Source organism: Palaemon carinicauda, chromosome 22 (genome assembly GCF_036898095.1).
Source record: "Palaemon carinicauda isolate YSFRI2023 chromosome 22, ASM3689809v2, whole genome shotgun sequence".
Lineage (NCBI taxonomy): Eukaryota > Metazoa > Arthropoda > Malacostraca > Decapoda > Palaemonidae > Palaemon > Palaemon carinicauda.
The window spans coordinates 38,520,556-38,541,832 of NC_090746.1; the positions used below are offsets into that span (position 1 = coordinate 38,520,556).

General features: G+C 42.7%; 1 protein-coding gene across 1 annotated transcript in view; it reads left to right on the plus strand.

Moving 5' to 3' along the window:
* Positions 1–6,269: 6,269 nt before the first annotated feature.
* Positions 6,270–21,277, plus strand: part of mIF3 (mitochondrial translation initiation factor 3) — a 248,988-nt gene continuing 233,980 nt past the window's right edge. The window contains exon 1 of the mRNA XM_068346149.1: positions 6,270–6,783. Coding sequence (XP_068202250.1) covers positions 6,378–6,783 — 406 coding nt within the window. The 5' untranslated portion in view covers positions 6,270–6,377. The remainder of the gene's footprint in view (positions 6,784–21,277) is intronic.

The following is a 21,277-nucleotide window of genomic DNA, read 5'->3' on the forward strand; positions in this document are numbered from 1 at the left end:
TTCCCCAGACAAGGAAACATATACTCTCATTAAAGACTTAAATCAATTAACTCACTGTTCAGATGCAATGGATAGAAAAATATATACAGCTGACTCATTTGAATTCCGTAAAAACTTAATGGATTCATGCGAGTTAGGTATAGTGCTAAACGGTGCTCTCTCCGATACAAGTGAAAATTGTCTGGATAAACTTTATCCCTTTGACAATAATGAGTTCAATTGCAGACTGAACAACGGCTCGTGGATATGATACGACAAGGACGGCTTCAATGTATCATGCCCGGACGGATCCACGTCCTATTCCAAAATCTTCATTGCAGCAGATGGTTGTATCGGGACTTCCCCTAATTCCATGGTGACCGGGATCAAGACCATCATCAGAGAACAAGCCTACTTCGCGAACTTCACGTGGTCGACTACAATGCCATCACTACCTCTCCCTTACAACAAACAGGTAGCCAAGCGGTTGATGAAATTGACCGAGATGGACCACCTGTCACCGACTTATAAAGAAATTCTTCACCCCATACTACTAGCAGGAACAGTTGTGACGGTGATGATATTTATCGCCGTTAACATCCTTGTTTGGCGTAGGTTAAGGAACAGTTTGCAGCTAAAACAGAACGTTTTGCCATGTCCAGACAAAACTCCTTATTTAATTCAATTTAAAGCCGTTTGAAAGTGGCCACTTCATTCGCTAAAAGGAGTAAAATTGTCTGGGAATAGCGTGTGTACGAAAAGCAGTTAGTACGCTAGTAATATGTAATTGAAGAGACTATAAAACATTTGCATTTTTAAAAATACATTTAAAAAACATTTAAAAAATAAATCATTTTTTTCTCTCGGCATCTAATAAAAGAAAAGAGAAAAAAAAATAAAAAAAAACAGAATCTATGGGCATCTAATAAAATATATAAGCCCTATATATATATATATATATATATATATATATATATATATATATATATATATATATATATATATATATATATATATATATATATATGTATATGTACGAAACCGTGGTACGTGTACGTACCAGGAATTCGTGTTTGTGCATAAAATTGAATCTTTATCAAGGTAACAAATATATTTATTAATTACCGTATTGTGTTAATCTATGTTTCTGACAAAGGTAACAATTATTCTTTAACAAGTTACCGAATCATATGTATATCAGTAATTTTTTTTGGTACCATATAATCATTTGCTAGCAATGTACCATATATGATCTGTATTTATTATGCATTTTTTTCTTTGCTTTGGTAATACCTTTTCATATGCATTGTTATTATTTTTTTTATAATATGCCTATTTGAACATTCGTCCTCATTTGCTTATGGCTAAAGTTAAACAAAGAATGATGCATATATCCAGTCACACTCCTAGTAAACATATTTTAGCATGTTGTTAAATTTTTAGAAAAAAAAAATTGAGATAGCTGGCCGAGCTGATGTAATAGTTAGTTATTAAATGTTTAAAACACATGATGTAATATGTCATTGTGGAAGAAGAAGCTAGCGTGAGATTTGCTGTAGTCAGACAAAATCATAACAGGATGCATTTTGCATCTCTCAGCAATGTAACATTTTTATGAAGCATAAACACACATGCATACCGTGTGAAAGATTGTGTCACCACCGGATGCAGGTGTCTTCCTAGACTAATGTAAAGTTTACATATTGTGTTTAAATGCTGAGATAACTAAATATACGATATCTGTGATATCGATATTTTAGGCAGTTCTTTTCTATACTTCACCTGAATTGGTCATCCGACCAAACTAGCTGTACTCCTATGATGGAGATGTTAACACTTGTTTTTAGAGAATAAACCATTTTAAAGTTAACATGCTTGACTTTATTTCAAGACTCAACATCTCAAACACATACTCAATGTGTGTTAATAACAGTAGCACACAAATACATATAGTTCCTAGTTTTACAGCTATTAAATGGGGTGTAGGTTTTGCTTGTTTAGCAAATTGGAATGAGGATGAAATAACAATAGAAGCAAATGGAAGGATTGCTGAAGCAACTTTAGCCGTAGTAGAAAACAAAGAGACTTGTTCAGATAATAAGATATTAACAAAAAGAGAATAAAGGGATTTTAGGAAAGCACTTGGAATACAGGTTAACGAAAACATAAATGAAGAGACCTTATGTAAAGTGGAAGAGCTTATTCATAGGTATAGAGACTGTTTTGAGTTTCATGAAGAGGACTTGGGTACAGCAAAGGGATGGGAACACGAAATAAAACTAACAAATGAAACTCCCATTAAACTGCCATACAGGTGAATTGCCCCTGCCTTAATACCAGAGGCCAAAGAACTCTTAGAGGATCTGACAAGAAGAGGAGTTATTGAGGAAAGTAAAAGCCCTTATGCTGCACCAATAGTTTTGGTAAAAAAGAAAGGAGGGGGGCTTAGGTTAACTATTGATTATCGGAAGTTGAATAAGATAACTATCAAGGACGCTTTTCCTCTACCGAGAATATCTGAAAGTCTGGACGTATTAGAGAGGGGTAACTTTTCTACTTTTGACTTGGCACAAGGTTATCATCAGATTCTATTGAAAAAAGATGACAGGCATAGGACAGCCTTCTTTGTCCCTTGGGGTCATTGCCAGTACAGGAGGTGTCCAATGGGACTCACAAATAGCCCTGCTACATTTCAGAGGTGTATGGAAAATATTTTGGGAGACTTTGTTTATGACTTTTTTACTTATTTATCTGGATGATCTTATTATCTTTACAAAGTCTATTGATGAAAATTAAGAAAAAGTTGAATTATTATTAAAAAGGTTAAGGAATTTTGGCCTGAGGTTAAAGTCGAATAGATGTCGTTTTCTGAAGACTCGCGTCAGATATTTAGGATTTATAATCCGTAATGACGGTATTGGTCCAGACCCAGAAAAAGTAAGGGCTGTAGAAGAGTGGAAAAGACCAGAGACTGTAAACGAGGTGAGAGGTTTTTTAGGATTCTGTAGTTTCTACAGGCGTTTTATAAAAAAAATTGCTCAAATTGCTAAACCACTCAACACACTTTTAAAGGGGAAAATAAAGAAATCTAGCGAGAACGTTGTGGATAAATGGCAGGAGAAAGAAGAACAGGCATTTCTGACATCAAAACAATCTCTCATCAATGCTCCCATATTGCAAGGGATTAAATTTGGTAAGGACTTTACTTTAGAAATCGATGCAAGTTTTGAAGGTCTAGGGGCAGTATTATCACAAAAACTCGGGAAGAAGCTACATCCAGTAGCTTATGCTAGTCGATCCCTAAGAAAGTATGAGAGAAACATGAGAAATTATAGCTCAAGGAAGTTGGAATTATGTGGTCTGCATTGGGCAATGGCTGAGAAGTTCAAGATGTATCTGATTGGAAGTAGGTGCACTGGTTTTACAGATAGGCTAATGGGCCTCTTAGTAACTTAGTTCAGCTAAGCTAGATCACACAGCAGATATGGGTGGCAGATTTAGCAGTGTTTAATTTTGAAATAAAGTTTAAGCCAGGAAAGGAAAACTCTAATGCTGATGCGCTCTCGAGGCAGGTTAGGGACGCAGAAGAACCTGATGGTGATGATATTTGGATTGAACCTTGTGTAACAAGTGACTCCGTCAGAGTCATCATGTCACAGGACATATTAGACTGGGAGGATGTAGAGACCAAGCAAAAGACATGTCCTATTTCAACAGTTGTTAGAAAATGGATTTTTGGGGAACCGGCGGAAACAGAGATTCTTAAATTACAACCTGAATTAATCACATGGAAGATAGAATTAGAAAATTTACAGATAAGAAAATAAATAATTTATAACGTAGATACCGACGAATTCCAAAGATCAAAATAGAGGTTAGCAGTTCCATTAAGCCTTTGGAAAAAGTGTTTGTTAGAACTCCATGATAAATTTGGTCACCAGGGAATAGATAGAACAGAGAAAGTTTTAACTGAGAGGGCTTATTGGCCAAATGTTAGGGGTTTTGTTAGGGAATATATTCAAAATTGCTTAGTGTGTGTGCCCACAAAGGAGGAGATGCCGGGTGTTAAAACTATTCCAGTTCACATTGGAACCAGCAGACCATTTGAATTTATCGCAATGGAATTTCTGTTCTGTTGAGAAATCTTCAACGGGTAAAGAGCACATTCTTGTTCTAACGGATATGTTTAGCAATTTTTTGATGGGCGTTCCCTACTGAAGACCAAAAGCAACCACTGTAGCCCGAATTTTGGTCAACGAGGTATTTTATAAATTTGGCATTCCGGAAAGACTACATTCTGACCAAGGTAGAAATTTTGAAAGCAGTTTGGTTCGGTCAATTTGTAAAATCTTTGATATCTCAAAATCTCAAACGTCTCCTTATCATCAGCAGGGAAATGTCCAGACAGAACGGGCAAACAGAACAATATACAGTTTATTGCGAACACTGGATAAAGAGAAAAAGCAAAAATGGCTTTTATATCTGCAGTCACTAATCTCAATTTATAACTCAACCCCTCATTCAGTAACAGGATATTCTCCTTATTTTTTGTTATTTGGTAGCAAACCAAAATTAAGTATTGACTGTTGGGACCCTGATTTAGATATCGGAGGGACACAAAGAGATAAGGAATGGATTAATAAGCAATTGAAGATACAGAGAGAAGCATGGGAAATTGCAGGGCATAACACTCGTAAGCAAAGGGCAGGTTGCAACAGTCTGGTGATAATGAATTAAAGGTAGGGCAAAAGGTTTTGATAAGATAAAACCAAGTGATTGGGAGAACAAAGTTACAGGATAGGTTTGGGAGTGAAGAATGGGTCATTGAAAAAATATTAGATGACAAATGTGGCCTGCTTAGAATACGACCAGTTGGGCATGAATCTAAAGTAATACACAGAGCCAATATCAGACCATTAAAGTCTTGTAGAGTAAATACTAATTGTGATATATCAAATCCAACCGCTAGAATTGCCGATGAAGATGAGGTTGAAATGCCTGATATGGAAGAGGTCTTGAGGAAATTTGGTATTGATACCGATAAAATAAATGGAAATGGAGAAGAAAGAGAAACATTGCCTTCACTTAGTATAAGTAATGATAAAGAAAACAATGATAATATAAGTGACAGTCTTAATAAAAGGCTTAGAAGATCCGAAAGATTGAAAGAGAAAAGGGAAAAAGCAAATGAAAACAGTGTAAATCTTTATAGTTTTTTTTTTCCGATGGGGACATCGACAAAAGAAGGGGGTTAATGTATAGCACTTAACAATTAGTTTGGTTATGATAGTTAAACTTGGCACGTTACTTTTATGAAGAGGAGGTTGATTATACCTTTAAGAAATGTCACTACGCTTGTTTGTTTCTTTTAAAAGCAATTTCCCAGGACAACTAAGACTACCACTAGGAGCATCTCCTATCAACACTTCCATAGTTATAGTATTCAAGCGAAGAGGACCACCCAACAAACAGGAAACTAATTGAAACAGTCTGCACGAAAAGGAATACTTCTTTTATAACATGCTCACTGGCAGCAGGTTATCCTGATTTAGAAAGGACTCTATATTTCTTGTGTTGTGCTATTCCTGGTACGTGATAAATTAGTCTGACATTAAAGAATCATTATGACTAATAGTGCAAAGTGAAGTTTATGTATAAATGTAAATATTCTATTTTCAATGTTCATAAGTTTTATCTTTATCTAACTAAGATTGTATATTATTTATAGGGTTGTGTGGTATTAAATGTATTGATGGTCAACGTTGGTGTTTCCTTCATTCATCCGTCTTCTTGCAACATATATATGTATATATATATATATATATATATATATATATATATATATATATATATATATATATATATAGGCCTATATATATATATATATATATATATATATATATATATATATATATATATATATATATATATATATATACATATATATATATATATATATATATATATATATATATATATATATATATATATATATATATATATATATAATGTGTGTGTGTGTGCAGATAACTGTAATATTACTATTTTTCTTTTTTGCTAGATCGTTATTTAGTTGCAATGTACACGTATTCGCGTGCCATTTCGATTGAATATGTTATCATAGTTTGGGGTTACTTTGTCAACCTATATATTACCCTAACCCCCTGATATTAAGTTTCAAACTTTTACAAATAATACATCATGAGGATATATTTTATTCTATGAAAATGAATTCCATCAAAATACATTTAATTACGAGATAAATTTCTTTTGGGGGATCCGTTACAAAGAGCGTACCTCTCATAGCTACTGAATTGCACTGGTTATGTTGGTATAATCTGTAATATTCCGTATCAACTGTACATTTTGTCGACCTCGTATGCTGGTAATGTGTCAAAATGCTTATTAACCGTGGACTTGTCAGCATTACTCGTTACTTACGAAAAGGCATATCAGTACAAGTAATCGCTAAGGGTAGCAATATTATAGGAGGCCAACCAATTAGTGAGAAATCTATTCCAGGAATAGGAGTTTGTGTGGACCTTAACCTGAAGTATTTCCACGGAGTCCCAACACAAGTTGCCTTATTTAAATCATGTATTTCAAAATATGGTATAGGTGTACATGGATTGTCGATGGACTCGAGTAATATTTATCCTCGTGAATTTCATACCTCCTCAGTACCACTTAAAACATTTAGCGATGCTGTTAAGTCGGGAAACCAAGAGAATGAAAGAAAAATGGGCAAGAAGAGACTAGACGATGGATCCCCTCTTATACTGTTGATAGAAAATGCAGAATCTAGTAAGTCATTGATTTATGTTTACAGGTGCAGTTTACTGTATGTTACCCCATGACAGCAAAATCTCTCTACACCCTTAGTGTGCTTTTATTTTTTCATGTGATTTAAAAATATGGGTTTTATTATAGTTGTGGGTATTATTGTACTGTATTACAGGGTAATATAACCTAGCGAAAAAAACTACTTTTTTCTGTAGGAAAAAGCTGTTTATTAGTAGGAAAGATTTTCCTGTCCGTAACTATAATAAAACCTGAGTATGTACCACTTGCCAGAACATAAGAATTTGATGTTTTTCTTTTTCCGAGAGTGAAGCAAGCACATGGCGGAGCAAAAACCATTAGATTTCTAAAAAAATTATCCCTATTCTTAGATGGTCTACAGTTTCCAGTTTATTTGCTGTTGAAATGAAGGTCAAATTCAATGAAAGCACAATATTTAATACAAGAAAATTAAATTTTTCAATATTAATCTTACCCGATAATCATGTAGCTGTCAACTCCGTTGCCCGACAGAATTATACGGACGGGATACGCCAGCGATCGCTATACAAGAGGGGGGTGTACTCACCAGCGCCATCTGTGGCCAGGTACTGCAGTACTTCTTGTCAACACCACCTCAATTTTTCCTCTGTCGTGCTTCCGGCAAGAACTACATGGATACGCTTATGATTTTGGAGTCTTTGTTCACGGTTTTGGTGAAGTATTGCTCTGAGATTTCAGCTTTCGCTATACAGGAAGCTTTTCCCTTAGCTTAGATAGCTTTTGGATTGATTTTGATTAATGGTATAACGATCTTTGCTTTAATTTGGAAACCCCCCTTGACTGTTCTCTGATTCAAGATGTCCGACCATTCTCAAGCTCCTACCCAAAGACGATGTAGTGTTAGGACTTGTATTAGGCGTCTTCCGAAGGCCTCGGTTGATCCTCACACCGTTTGTTCCGACTGTAGGGGAAAATCCTGTCAGTTGGAAGATCGATGTGAGGAATGTGCCGGGCTTTCGGAATTTGATTTTATTCAATTCCTCAAGTATACGACTAAGTTAGAGAGGGAGAGAGTTAGGAGGAGTTCTGCTCGCTCTTTGCTTTATTCCTCCCCCCATGATCCTCAACCTTTTCCTCCCCCTGTAGTGGCTACCCCCGAACCTATTATTAGTGCTCAGCCTGATATGTCGGATGTTTTACGTGCCATTCAGGCTTTAGGTGATAAGGTGGAGTCGGTAGTGAGTGACCACAAGTTTCTCTTGGCAGATGTCAAGGAACTTAAAGTGAAAAGTGCAGTGGGAAGTGGTAGTGCCAGTGCTGTGCCTAGTGTCAGTGTCAGTGTTGCGCATGAGGATACTTCTGTGCGTGCCAGTCGTCCTCCCAGTCCGGGACCTCTTGCAAGCTCCCAAGCCCAGGGGAGAAGCAATGTCGAAGGGCAAAAGGGTTCGGCAGGCCTTGATCGGCGCACAGTAGTATCCTCAGTGGTTGCGGGCGTATCTTATAGAGATCGTCACTTCCACTCTCAGACGATTGAGCCCTTAATTTCCTCGTCTGCAGAAGATGTTTCCGGGAGGAAACGCTGGACCCAGGTCTCAAGGCCTCTTAAGCGTAAGGTCCAGACCTCGCGAGTCCAACAGCCCAGGTGTAGCCACTGGGCTAGTTCGGACTCGCCGCAGTCATCGGATGGCTGCACGCCTCCTAAGAGAGGTAAAGCGATGCCTCAACAGACCTCAACTTCTGTTAAAGCTATGCCTCAACAGACCTCAACTTCTGTTGATCCCAAGTTGGCTATGCTGCAGACTATGCAGTCGCAGCTTGCGGTGTTGATGCAGGAGTTTCAGGCAGAGAAGGTTAACACACCTCCTGCGAGCGCTCCTCCACCTCTGCGCAGTCCAGCCTGCCAGACGTATGATGTTGAGGTTCCTCAAGCTACCTCCATGCGTGAGCTGCCGCATTGGGAGTTGCCAGATACCAGCGCTGTGCAGCAACCTCCACTTTCCTTGAGGCAGGAGCCTCTTGCCACGCGGCAACCTCCTCAACACTTGGGGCAGGAGCCTTATGCTTTGCAGCAACCTCCTCTACCCTTGAGGCAGGAGCCTCATGCGTTGCAACCATCCTCGAGGCAGCAACCTCTTGCGGTGCGACAACCTCCACCATCCTTGAGGCAGCAACCTCAACTCTTGCGGCAGCCACCTCCACTTTCCTCGAGGCGAGAACCTCAACTCTCGAGGCAAGCACCTCAACTCTTGAGGCTAGAACCTCAACTCGTGAGACAAGAGCCTCTCTCTGCGCAGCCACCTCAACCCTTGAGGCAAGCGCAACTCTTGAGGCAGGAACCTCATGCTATGAGACAGCCACCTCAACGCATGCAGCAACCACATTCTTCTCAGCTTGAGCCGCTTCCCATTCAACTTGAACCGCAGACTATGCAGCATGAGCCTCATGCTTTACAGCATTCGCCTCTCACCACGCTTGCTCCTCAGACCCCCGCAGAACCTCCTTCATCCCAGCCTCATGACTTTGTCATTACCAGCCCTCATCCTCTTCAGCAGAGACTTGAGGATGAATCCGCAAGTGCGCATGCACCCGCTCTTCAGGATTCAGCCATTCAGCTTACCGCTTTATCGTTACCTCTCGCTTCTCAACCCTCAGGTGATGGGGTTTCTGAGGATGAAGCTGCTCACCTGGATGATCCTTCATCTGATGTGGAGGAACCCAAGTCATTGCCACCCTCCATTGACTTTCGCAAGGTCCTAACTCTGTTCAGAGAGTTATACCCTGAACACTTTGTTTCTGCTACCCCTCGCTCTCCTCCATCCGAGTTCTCTCTAGGCATGCAACCTATTAAGTCTGCCTACACTAAGCTTGTCTTCGCTAGATCATCAAAGAGAGCTTTGAGAATGTTAGGGGATTGGTTGCAGTCCAAGCAGCAACTGGGAAAGACGTCTTTTATGTTTCCGCCTCCTAAGCTGACTTCTAAGGCGGGCGTCTGGTATGCCACGGGAGAGGAACCAGGCTTGGGGGTCCCTGCCTCTGCCCAGGCTGACTTCTCAAGTTTGGTTGACTCTCCACGAAGGTCGGCTATGAGACGCTCTAAGGTCTGCTGGACCTTTTCTGACCTGGACCACTTCTTAAAGGGAGTCTTTCGCGCCTTTGAAATTTTTAATTTCCTCGACTGGTGCCTGGGGGCCTTGAGCAAGAAGACTGCCCCTTCTGACAAAGACTCGGCCATGCTGATCATGTCCTGTATGGACAAAGCAATTCGCGATGGTTCCGGCGAACTTGCCTCTATGTTTGTATCGGGAGTCCTCAAGAAAAGGGAACAACTTTGCTCCTTCCTTTCCACTGGTATCACCTCTTGCCAAAGGTCACAGTTACTTTTTGCTCCTCTTTCTAAGTTCCTGTTTCCTGAGGATCTTATCAAGGAAATGTCTGCGGCTCTTATACAGAAGGATACGCATGACCTCGTGGCCTCTTCAGCACGGAAGGCTAAGGCTGCACCTTCAGTACCAAGAACTTACCGCACCCCAGTGGCTGATACTCCTGCTACCAGATTTATTCCGCCCTTTCGTGGCAGAGCCCCCAGCCGAGGAGGTACCCGCCCAGACGGTCACAGGGGCAGGTCCAAGAAAGGTACCAAGTCTTCGAAAAGCAAACATTGACTCTCCTCCTCTCCAGACAGCTGTAGGAGCCAGACTCAAGACCTTCTGGCAAGCTTGGGAAAGAAGAGGTGCAGACGCCCAGTCTGTCAAGTGGCTAAGGGAGGGTTACAGGATCCCATTCTGCCGCAATCCCCCTCTGACCACTTCTCCCATCAACCTCTCTCCCAACTACAAGGAAAAGGACAAGAGGCTAGCGTTACATCAAGAGGTGTCGCTCCTGTTACAGAAGGAGGCAGTGGTGATAGTCCGGGATCATCAATCCCCGGGCTTCTACAACCGTCTCTTCCTGGTGGCCAAGAAGACAGGAGGTTGGAGACCGGTGCTGGACGTCAGTGCGCTCAATGCTTATGTCACCAAGCAGACGTTCACTATGGAGACGACGAAGTCGGTCCTAGCAGCGGTCAGGCAGGAGGACTGGATGGTCTCGTTGGATCTGAAAGACGCCTACTTTCACGTCCCCATTCATCCAGACTCCCAACCTTTTCTGAGATTCGTTTTTGGAAAGGTTGTGTACCAATTCCAAGCCCTGTGTTTTGGCCTAAGCACGGCACCTCTGGTGTTTACGCGACTGATGAGGAATATTGCGAAATTCCTCCACTTGGCGGACATCAGAGCCTCCCTTTATTTAGACGACTGGCTTTTAAGAGCCCCCACAAGTCGTCGCTGTCTGGAGAGTCTCAGATGGACTTTGGACTTGACCAAGGAACTGGGTCTTTTGGTCAACTTAGAGAAGTCCCAGCTTATTCCTTCCCAAACCATCGTTTACCTGGGAATGGAGATTCGGAGTCAAGCTTTTCGGGCTTTTCCGTCGGCCCCAAGAATCAACCAAGCCCTAGAGTGCATCCTGAGCATGCTGAAGAGGAACAGATGCTCGGTGAGACAGTGGATGAGTCTAACAGGGACCCTGTCATCGTTAGCCCTGTTCACCGAGTTAGGGAGACTCCACCTCCGCCCCCTTCAATACCATCTAGCAGCTCACTGGGACAAGAATATGACGCTCGAAGCGGTCTCTATTCCTGTTACCAAAGAGATGAAGACTACTCTCATGTGGTGGAAGAGCAACATCCTTCTCAAGGAGGGTCTCTCGTTAGCTGTTCAGACCCCCAATCTTCATCTCTATTCAGACGCATCAGACTCGGGCTGGGGCGCGACCTTGGACGGACAGGAATGCTCGGGAACATGGAACAAGGAACAGGAAACGCTTCACATCAATTGCAAGGAGTTGTTGGCAGTACATCTGGCCTTAATGAACTTCAAGTCCCTCCTGCTAAACAAGGTGGTGGAGGTAAACTCCGACAACACCACAGCCTTGGCGTACATCTCCAAGCAGGGAGGGACTCATTCGAGGAAGCTGTACGAGATAGCAAGGGACCTCCTCATTTGGTCAAGAAGTCGAAACCTCACGCTGGTAACGAGATTCATTCAAGGCAATATGAATGTCTCGGCAGATCGCCTCAGCAGGAAGGGTCAAGTCATCCCCACAGAATGGACCCTTCACAAGAACGTGTGCAACAGGCTTTGGGCCTTGTGGGGTCAGCCAACGATAGATCTGTTCGCTACCTCGATGACCAAGAGGCTCCCATTGTACTGTTCCCCAATCCCAGACCCGGCAGCAGTTCACGTGGATGCTTTTCTGCTGGATTGGTCCCACCTCGATCTATATGCATTCCCGCCGTTCAAGATCATCAACAGAGTTATTCAGAAGTTCGTCTCTCACGAAGGGACACGGCTGACGTTGGTTGCTCCCCTTTGGCCTGCAAGAGAATGGTTCACAGAGGTACTGCAATGGCTGGTCGACGTTCCCAGGACTCTCCCTCTAAGAGTGGACCTTCTACGTCAACCTCACGTAAAGAAGGTACACCCAAGCCTCCACGCTCTTCGTCTGACTGCCTTCAGACTATCGAAAGACTCTCTAGAGCTAGAGGCTTTTCGAAGGAGGCAGCCAGAGCGATTGCCAGAGCAAGGAGGATATCCACTCGCAGAGTCTATCAATCCAAGTGGGAAGTCTTCAGAAGCTGGTGCAGAGCCAATGCAGTTTCCTCTACCAGTACCTCTGTAACCCAAGTTGCTGACTTCCTGTTGCATCTTAGGAATGTTAGATCTCTTTCGGCTCCTACGATCAAAGGGTACAGAAGTATGTTGGCAACAGTTTTCCGCCACAGAGGCTTGGATCTTTCCTCCAACAAAGATCTACAGGACATCCTTAAGTCTTTCGAGACCTCTAAAGAACGTCGCTTGTCCACTCCAGGCTGGAATCTAGACGTAGTCTTAAGGTTCCTTATGTCTCCTAGATTTGAACCTCTCCAGTCAGCCTCTTTCAAAGACTTTACTCTCAAAACTCTTTTCCTCGTCTGCCTTGCAACAGCCAAAAGAGTTAGTGAGGTTCACGCCTTCAGCAGGAACATAGGATTCACATCCGAAACAGCTACATGTTCCTTACAGCTCGGGTTTTTGGCAAAAAATGAACTTCCTTCACGTCCTTGGCCTAGATCGTTCGAAATTCCTAGCCTTTCCAACATGGTGGGTAACGAGCTAGAGAGAGTTCTTTGCCCTGTCAGAGCTCTAAAGTACTATCTTAAAAGGTCAAAACCTATACGAGGACAATCAGAGGCCTTATGGTGTGCCATTAAGAAACCTTCGATGCCTATGTCCAAGAACGCAGTTTCGTATTACATAAGGCTTCTGATTAGAGAAGCTCATTCTCACATGAAGGATGAAGACCTTGCTTTGCTGAAGGTAAGGACACACGAAGTGAGAGCTGTGGCTACTTCGATGGCCTTCAAACAGAACCGTTCTCTGCAGAGTATTATGGATGCAACCTATTGGAGGAGCAAGTCAGTGTTTGCATCATTCTATCTCAAAGATGTCCAGTCTCTTTACGAGAACTGCTACACCCTGGGACCATTCGTAGCAGCGAGTGCAGTAGTAGGTGAGGGCTCAGCCACTACATTCCCTTAATCCCATAACCTTTTTTAACCTTTCTCTTGAATGCTTTTATTGTTGTTTTGGGTTGTTACGGTAGGCTAAGAAGCCTTCCGCATCCTAGTTGATTTGGCGGGTGGTCAATTCTTTCTTGAGAAGCGCCTAGGTTAGAGGTTGTGTAGAGGTCCTTTAGTATGGGTTGCAGCCCTTTATACTTCAGCACCTTAGAGTTGTTCAGCCTCCTAAGAGGAACGCTGCGCTCAGTAAGGAAGACGAACTTATTAAAGGCAGAGTAATGGTTCAAGTCGACTTCCTTACCAGGTACTTATAATTTCATTGTTATTTTGAATAACTGATAATATGAAATACGGGATACTTAGCTTCTTGATTAACATGTACACTGGTTTTCACCCACCCCCCTGGGTGTGAATCAGCTACATGATTATCGGGTAAGATTAATATTGAAAAATGTTATTTTCATTAGTAAAATAAATTTTTGAATATACTTACCCGATAATCATGATTTAATTGACCCACCCTTCCTCCCCATAGAGAACCAGTGGACCGAGGAAAAATTGAGGTGGTGTTGACAAGAAGTACTGCAGTACCTGGCCACAGATGGCGCTGGTGAGTACACCCCCCTCTTGTATAGCGATCGCTGGCGTATCCCGTCCGTAGAATTCTGTCGGGCAACGGAGTTGACAGCTACATGATTATCGGGTAAGTATATTCAAAAATTTATTTTACTAATGAAAATAACATTTTTCTGTTCAAAATGTATTTTTGTCCATAACTATAATTTTAACAAAATATGTAGGTAACAAACATCAACTTGCTAGATTGGTTTCTGCTTTCCATTTAGAATGCAATTTATGCCACTATTATAATTAGTCACTGATGAGGTCTTATACTGTATATGGGCCCACTTTGCCAAGGACCCACTCACTTAATTTAACATACTTCAGTTGTAATAACATTTTAAACATAACTGCATATTACATTACATATTACAGTAATTATCAATATATAATTCTTATCACCCATTGCTTAGTTTATGTAGTACATTCAGTATCTTTCATGTAATCATAAATATCCTTAAGATGGTCAATGCTGTTAGCACATTATTCAAAATTACTATGACTTGACAATAGTAATATCTCAAGATTAGGTATCAGCTCTCCAATTTGCTGTGGTTGATTTGCAATTGACATATCAATACAACTTTGTATACACGATAAGTATTTGTATTTTTCCTCATGATTTCCACTCATAAACCTTTGAATATTCTCATTAGCTTGAAGCAAATTTTCAAACTTCATATCCTGTATTTTAAATGCAGGTTATCATTACCATAATAGACCTATTTTTATTTTCATAGTAAACAAAATTGCATTGCATTTTACCGGTTCTAAATTGAATAGTAATATCCCTATTTAATGTTTAGTAATAACTGTAAATAATAATCTCCTAGTTTAATTCTAATTTTAATATATTTGATCCTTATTCCTATTGAAGTACAGTAATTAGAAAGAAGACACTCTTCCTTGTATAACTTTATTTAGACAAAAGGATGACTGATGAGTCACCTGGAACACAGAAGATACAAATATAAGTAATGGATAAACAGAGGTAAATGACATATCTATCTATCTCCCTTCCCTAGAGGGAGTTTTAAAGAGTATGAATAAAACTTGACGGGCTGGAAACAGTAACTTGTTAAAGTTCCGTAATAGGCTTGATAGCCAAAATATAAAAACATTGATAATTTTTGGAGCACTTGATCAGTTCACATAGGCTGATTAAAAATTATACATGTGACTTGAAAGCTATTCGTCAATGGCACTGCTATACACTTGATATAAAGACCTCATCTCTCTTCCAGAGGGGTATTATTGTGACCCACTGAAGACCATTGACTCGTAGTGAACAGTCACACTAATCCAGAAAATGTCATCTTAAAGCAAACTTTTCCCTAATGCCTGGTTTGTTATGAGCCATAAGACACCTCAGGGATAATGGTAGCTTAGTAACTGCTGGGACAGTTGTGGACTCTGGTGGGGATAGACCCGATGGAGTAGTGACTGGTTCGTATTGATCCAGCAACTGCATAGGAGTTGTAGCTGTCAGCCCTGGGGTTGTAGGCTGTGGAGTCATTGGCTCTGTATATGGGACTTCAACTACGGAATAGCATACTGATGGAACTGGCGGACCTCTATAACCACTCCAGTGCGGTCCCAGCATCTAGGGTGATTTCCCACCAGGTTATGTAAATACACATGATCCCCTAGTTTCAGTGGTGGCAGTTGTGTGGAACATAAGGACCACTTGTCACAACTCGTGAGTGACGCTTTGCTAAGGGCACTTCCCTGTTCTTCATTGTTTCTTGCCATGTGTTGTGAGGACAATATCTACCAAAGGAGATTGGAATGGAGTCTCTGATAGGTCTTCGTTTCCAGGTCCACCGAGTTCTGGTAAATAAGCATCACTCTCTAGAATCTCTCAATGTTGAGGGAGCCAGCTGGTCCTGTGTTGTCAGTGAGCATCCTCTTGACGGTTTTCACTGTAACCTCAGCTCTGCAGTTATCCTGGTGGTTGGCGACAGAGGTTAGATGGTGATGGATACCCCAAGATGATAAGAATTCTTGAGTCTTGCCAGATGTGAATTGGGGTCCTCCATCTGAAGTTAGCTCTTCTAGGATTCCAAATGTGACAAATGATTCCTGTAAGTGCTTTATCAGACTGTCTACTCCTGATTGAGAAGACTGAGTCTGCAGCCCGTTGACAAATAGTTTTTACTCCCTGGTTGGCAGAATGTAGGGAGGTCAGGATGCTTCTCCGTAGAGAAGTGGGTATGACGATTCGGTGTCCCATCAGGATTACATCATCAAGACGAGAGGCTTCGTGCGTAGCGATGAAAGCTGTGAAGGGCTGGTGGGAGATCCTGGCACTTTAACGGCCTGTCATTTTGCAGAATGTCTGCAAGTTCGGATAGGATTTCATCTGAAGACGTCGCCTCCCAGACCATTTCCCATGTAACCATGTTGGAGATTGAGTGTAGTGTGAAGAATGCTGTAGCGTGTTCAGGGTTGTCTTCTGCAAGGTCCACAACATCCATGGCATCAAGGACAGAGTGTTGGGCAGAAGGCAAACTGTCCTGGCAGGTTTCCTCTTCCATTGTTGCAAGGGGATATCATGACACAGCATCCAGTCCTTTATTCTTCAAACTGGAGACATGCACTAACGTTTTCTCTTTCAGGTTAAGAAGTATTCTGTTACTGACTTCAGAAAGAGAGCGGTCATCAAGAATCCTGAGGAGTGGTTTATGGTCCCTGGCTGTAGTGAGGTTGACGCACCCAAGGATATATCTCGTTCGGTGAAGTGCATATGCCACTGCAAGGGCCTCGCCTTCAATGGGGTCATAACTCTTGGCTTAAATTGTAAACCTACTCCATACAAAACAAAGTTTCCAACCATCAGGGCAGTATAATGGTCTCATGGATGTGCATAAATACTATTCCTGCCTCAAAAGTAATCCATCCCCATCCACTGAATAGTCAGTTTTTTAGACATATAGCCCGGGAAGAATCGAATAGTCTGACGCCGTCCTTCATTTCCGGCACAATGGCTTCCTTTGACTATTCAAACAGCTTGTCCTGTTCCTCAGTCCAGATGAATTTTGTTGATGGTTTGAGAAGGTGTCTGAAAGATTTCATTTGTTTGGCTGCAGTGAATGCATATGCTCCTTGGTTAACCAGTCCAAACCATGCTCTTACTTCAGATATGTCCTTGGGTATTGGGAAATTTAGAACAGAGTTCGTCACAGCAACAATAGAACAGGGCTGTTGGGGCTTGTGTATCTGATATGGCCATCCCTGCCTTGTACATGGCCCACTGTCTGGTGAATGCTGACCACTGGTCTGAGTCACATCTAGAACTAATTTTGGGAGGATCCAGTTTAAGCTTTGAGGGAGCAGTTGTTCCATGTGTGGCTTTTTCATGCATTTGTAAACCTATTGCGAGGGGTGCTACAAAAGCGTTGTCCAGGTTTTGAGATTCCCAGGTGCAGCCCTCATCAAGGCACTTAAGTTTAGGCATTGTGTAGGGTTTATAAGATGACTGAACGAGACGAAGTGGTGATCTTCATGAGTGACTCCTCAATCATAGAAAGAAAACATACTCTTCCTTGTATAAGTTTATTTAGTCAAAAGAATGACTGATGAGTCACCTGGAACACAGAAGATACAAACATAAGTAATAGAAGATGCAAACATAAGTAATGGATAAACTTAGGTAAATGACTTTTCTCTCCAGTACAGTAATTTAAGTTAATAGCATTACCTTCTGCATTTACATATAGTGTAATTGTTTATCTCATTCTTAAATAGGTTTTGGCTGGGGGATCTACTAACATGTATTCAACACCAGCAGCCATCATGATACATTCAATTTATATACTATCAGCTCGCCTCATTCCAGACAAGAGGACTGTGCTCGCTGACAGTCTGAGCAGAGCATCGCAGGTAGTGGGTTCCGAATGACCTTTGAATCATCTAGTAGCCAACAAAGTCCTGACTTTGTGGGGTTCTCCAACTGTGGATCTGTTCGCAACGGCCCTGAACTTCAGGCTCCCGCTGCACTACTCCCCAGTCCCAGATCCCAAGGCTCTCTGGCAAGATGCATTCCAACAATGGTGGGACAACATCGACATACGCATTTCCACCATTCTGTCTGATGAGAAGAGTACTCAACAAGACCAGAACATCAGTCAATCTTCTGATGACCCTCATAGCTCCGCTATGGCATCACTTCCTCCACAATGCAATCTACTGAGACAGCCACATGTCAACATCTACCACAAGGCAGTAGCTTCGCTACATCTTCATGCCTGTAGACCATCCAGCATCTCCCCACACAGAGAGGATTTTTGTAACAGGTTATGAAAAGGATGTCTGGATACCTGCAAAAGTCTTCAGCCTCAGTCTACCAGACTAAGTGGAATGTCTTCTGTGGTTTGCATCGTGGAAGGGGTCTCAATCCACTCAGTGCCACTGTTCCATCAATGGCGAAGTTTATCGTGTATTTGTGGGAAAAAATGCGCCTTTCAGTTTCAGTGGTCAAAGGTTATCGCTCAGCCTTGTGTCTCGCCTTTAAACTGAAAGGAATGGACATTTCCTCAGCTCTGAAACTTTTCCTCCTCATACAAAGTTATGAACTTATCTGATCTCAGTCTGAAGGTAGACCTCCCCCATAAAACGTGGTTCAAGTTCTTCGGTCTCTACAAAGACTTCCATAAAAACCATTACGGCAGTGAGAATGAGTGGACTTCTGCCAATTTTAGTATCTCTACTGCTAGATGGGATGGGGCTGCAAAAAAGTACCTCCTTGCTTCTTGATGTAAGTCACTATCGTGGTGTTGTTGCTTATCACCACCACTGAGTGACCTGCCAGGAACTGGTGGAGCTCCTGAATGGCCAGAAAGACGGCCTTCATCTCCAAAAGATTTATGTGAAGGTACTTCTCGGACTCTGACCAATGGCCGTGTGAGCAGCACGTAGGCCCCCCACCCTTCCTTTGATACGTCCGAGAACAGCATGAAATCGGGAGGAGGGACAAGAAAATCGACACCCTTCAGCAGATTCTCATCTGCCAGCCTCTTCTTTTCCTCTAATCCCATGGGAACCAGTGTCCAGGGAATCAAAGGCCTGATTCCAATTGGACTTCAGACACCACTGGAGAGATCGAATCCTGAGGCGACCGTTGGGAACTGGGGTGATAGGTGTCCGAGGAGACATAGCCACTTCTGGGCTGGGTGCTCTTCTCGTCTGAGGAAAGGCCTTGCTACTTTCTTCGGCCTTGCTATCCTGTTATCTGATGGGAAGGCTTTGTGCAGTTTGGTGTCTAAAACCATGCCCAGGTATACCAATCTTTGAGTGGGAAGCAGGGAAGACTTCTCAAGGTTTACCATGATCCCCAGATCTTGGCAAAGCCTCAGATGTTTGTTTCAGTGCTGGGTCTAGCAGGATCAGCTAGTCATCCAGGTAACGAAGGAGACGGATGCTGAAACTGTGAGCCCAGGATGACACCAGGGCAAACACTCTTGTGAAGACCTGAGGTGCTGTGGAAAGGCCGAAACACAGCACCTTGAACTGGTATGTCTTGTTGTCAATGTTGAATCTCAGATACTTCCCTGAAGACGGATGGATTGGGATCTGTAAGTATGCGTCCTTTAGATCCAGTGTACACATGAAGTTCTGTGGTCTTATCACCAGTCTGACCGTGTCTGCCGTCTCCATGCTTGTTCAGAGCTGTGAGATCGATGACTGGTCTCCATTCTCCAGACACCTTTTTCACAAGAAAGAGTCGAGTGAAGAAGCCTGGGGACCCGTCAAGGACCTCCTAGAGAGTGCCCTTCTCCAACATGGTCTGGACTTTAGCCCGAAGGTCCTGCCCCTTTGCTGATCCCAATGCAAAGGAGCTCACAAGCACTGAATTCTTGGCCAGTGGAGGGAGAGATGAAGTGAATGGGACGTGATACCCCAAGGAAATCATGAAGACCGTCCATGGTTTGGCCACGAGCTGCATCCACCTGGTCCAGCAGCTTTGTAGTCATCCCCCTACTGGTGGACAAGTAGGGGGATGACCTATCCTAGCGTGCGTTGTTCTTACCGCCACCTCTCTGCTGTTTTCCTCTATGGTTGGACTTGTTGCCGTTCCCATCCTTGATAGGAAAGGGCTTCTTAGACACCTTAGACATGGAAATTGCTGCTGTTTTCTTCGTTGATGATTTTGTTTGGCTGGTCTTTGGAGGGGCTGGAGGTCTGTAGGGCCGAGCTGTAAGGGCCCAATGAAGGAGGGAGTCCGTGTTGGACTTCCTCCACCTATCCGCAGCCTGCTCGAAGAGGAAGAACCCCTCCATGGAGGAGGTTTGGATCCTAGTGATCTCAGCTTTAGGGACCTGCTGGTGAAATCTCTTGGACACCGCATCCCTTTGTTTCTGAATGGTGTTGGCCTACAGGGTCACTACCTGGTGGGCCAGAAACTCAATGGTGTGGGTGCCAAAGAGAAAGAAGGTCTCCAAGGCCTTCCTGGTACGATCCTTAGAGAAATTCTTGGTTCGCACCTGGATTCCTACCGATCCCAACTAATGATCAAGCGACGAAGTAGCCTGCATGGCGTACTTCACTATCTTCTCTTGGTTCAGGATCTCAGATGCTGAGAACAAATCCTGATGTAAAGAGAGCCTCTCTAGAGAGACTCCCTTGGTCAATTCTTCAAGGGACTGATGGTGAGACATCGTTGAGAAGGATTCGTCCATGATGTAATACCTCCTCTGGTTGGCACCCAAAGGTGGGAGGAGTTCAGTGAACGAGGAAGAGTGGAAAGACTCAGAGATGGAAGAAAGCTCAGCCTTCATAAGCACGGGCAGAATCAAGAGGAGGGTCACAAAGAACACAATCTCTGCATGGATTCACAAGGTTATTGACTTTTCCCGGAATCCCGACCCTCCTCCAACACGTCGTCCCAGAGCTCATGGTGTCAGGGGTGTTGCTACGTCCTTGGTCTTCAAAAAGAACTACTCTGTGACGCAGGTATTGCAAGCGTGTGTGTGGAAACGCCAAATGACGTTCACCACTCACTACCTGCAAGACGTGACCCACAGGAACCTCGATACATTTTCTATCGGTCCTGTGGTTGCTGCACAACAGCTGGTTTAGTACCTCAAGCTCCTTACTGGACAAGTAGCAGAAGGTTGAGGCCATTGGTTACCCGGGTTTTAGTCTGAGTGAATGAAAAGGAATGTCAGGCTCTTTTCCATTCTTTGTCCTCCCCTCTCTTGGGGAAATCAGCATCCTGGAACCTCTGCACAAGCTGGCCTCAAACCTCTGCAGGTAAACCATCACTCCCATGTGTACCCTAGTATTATTCCAATA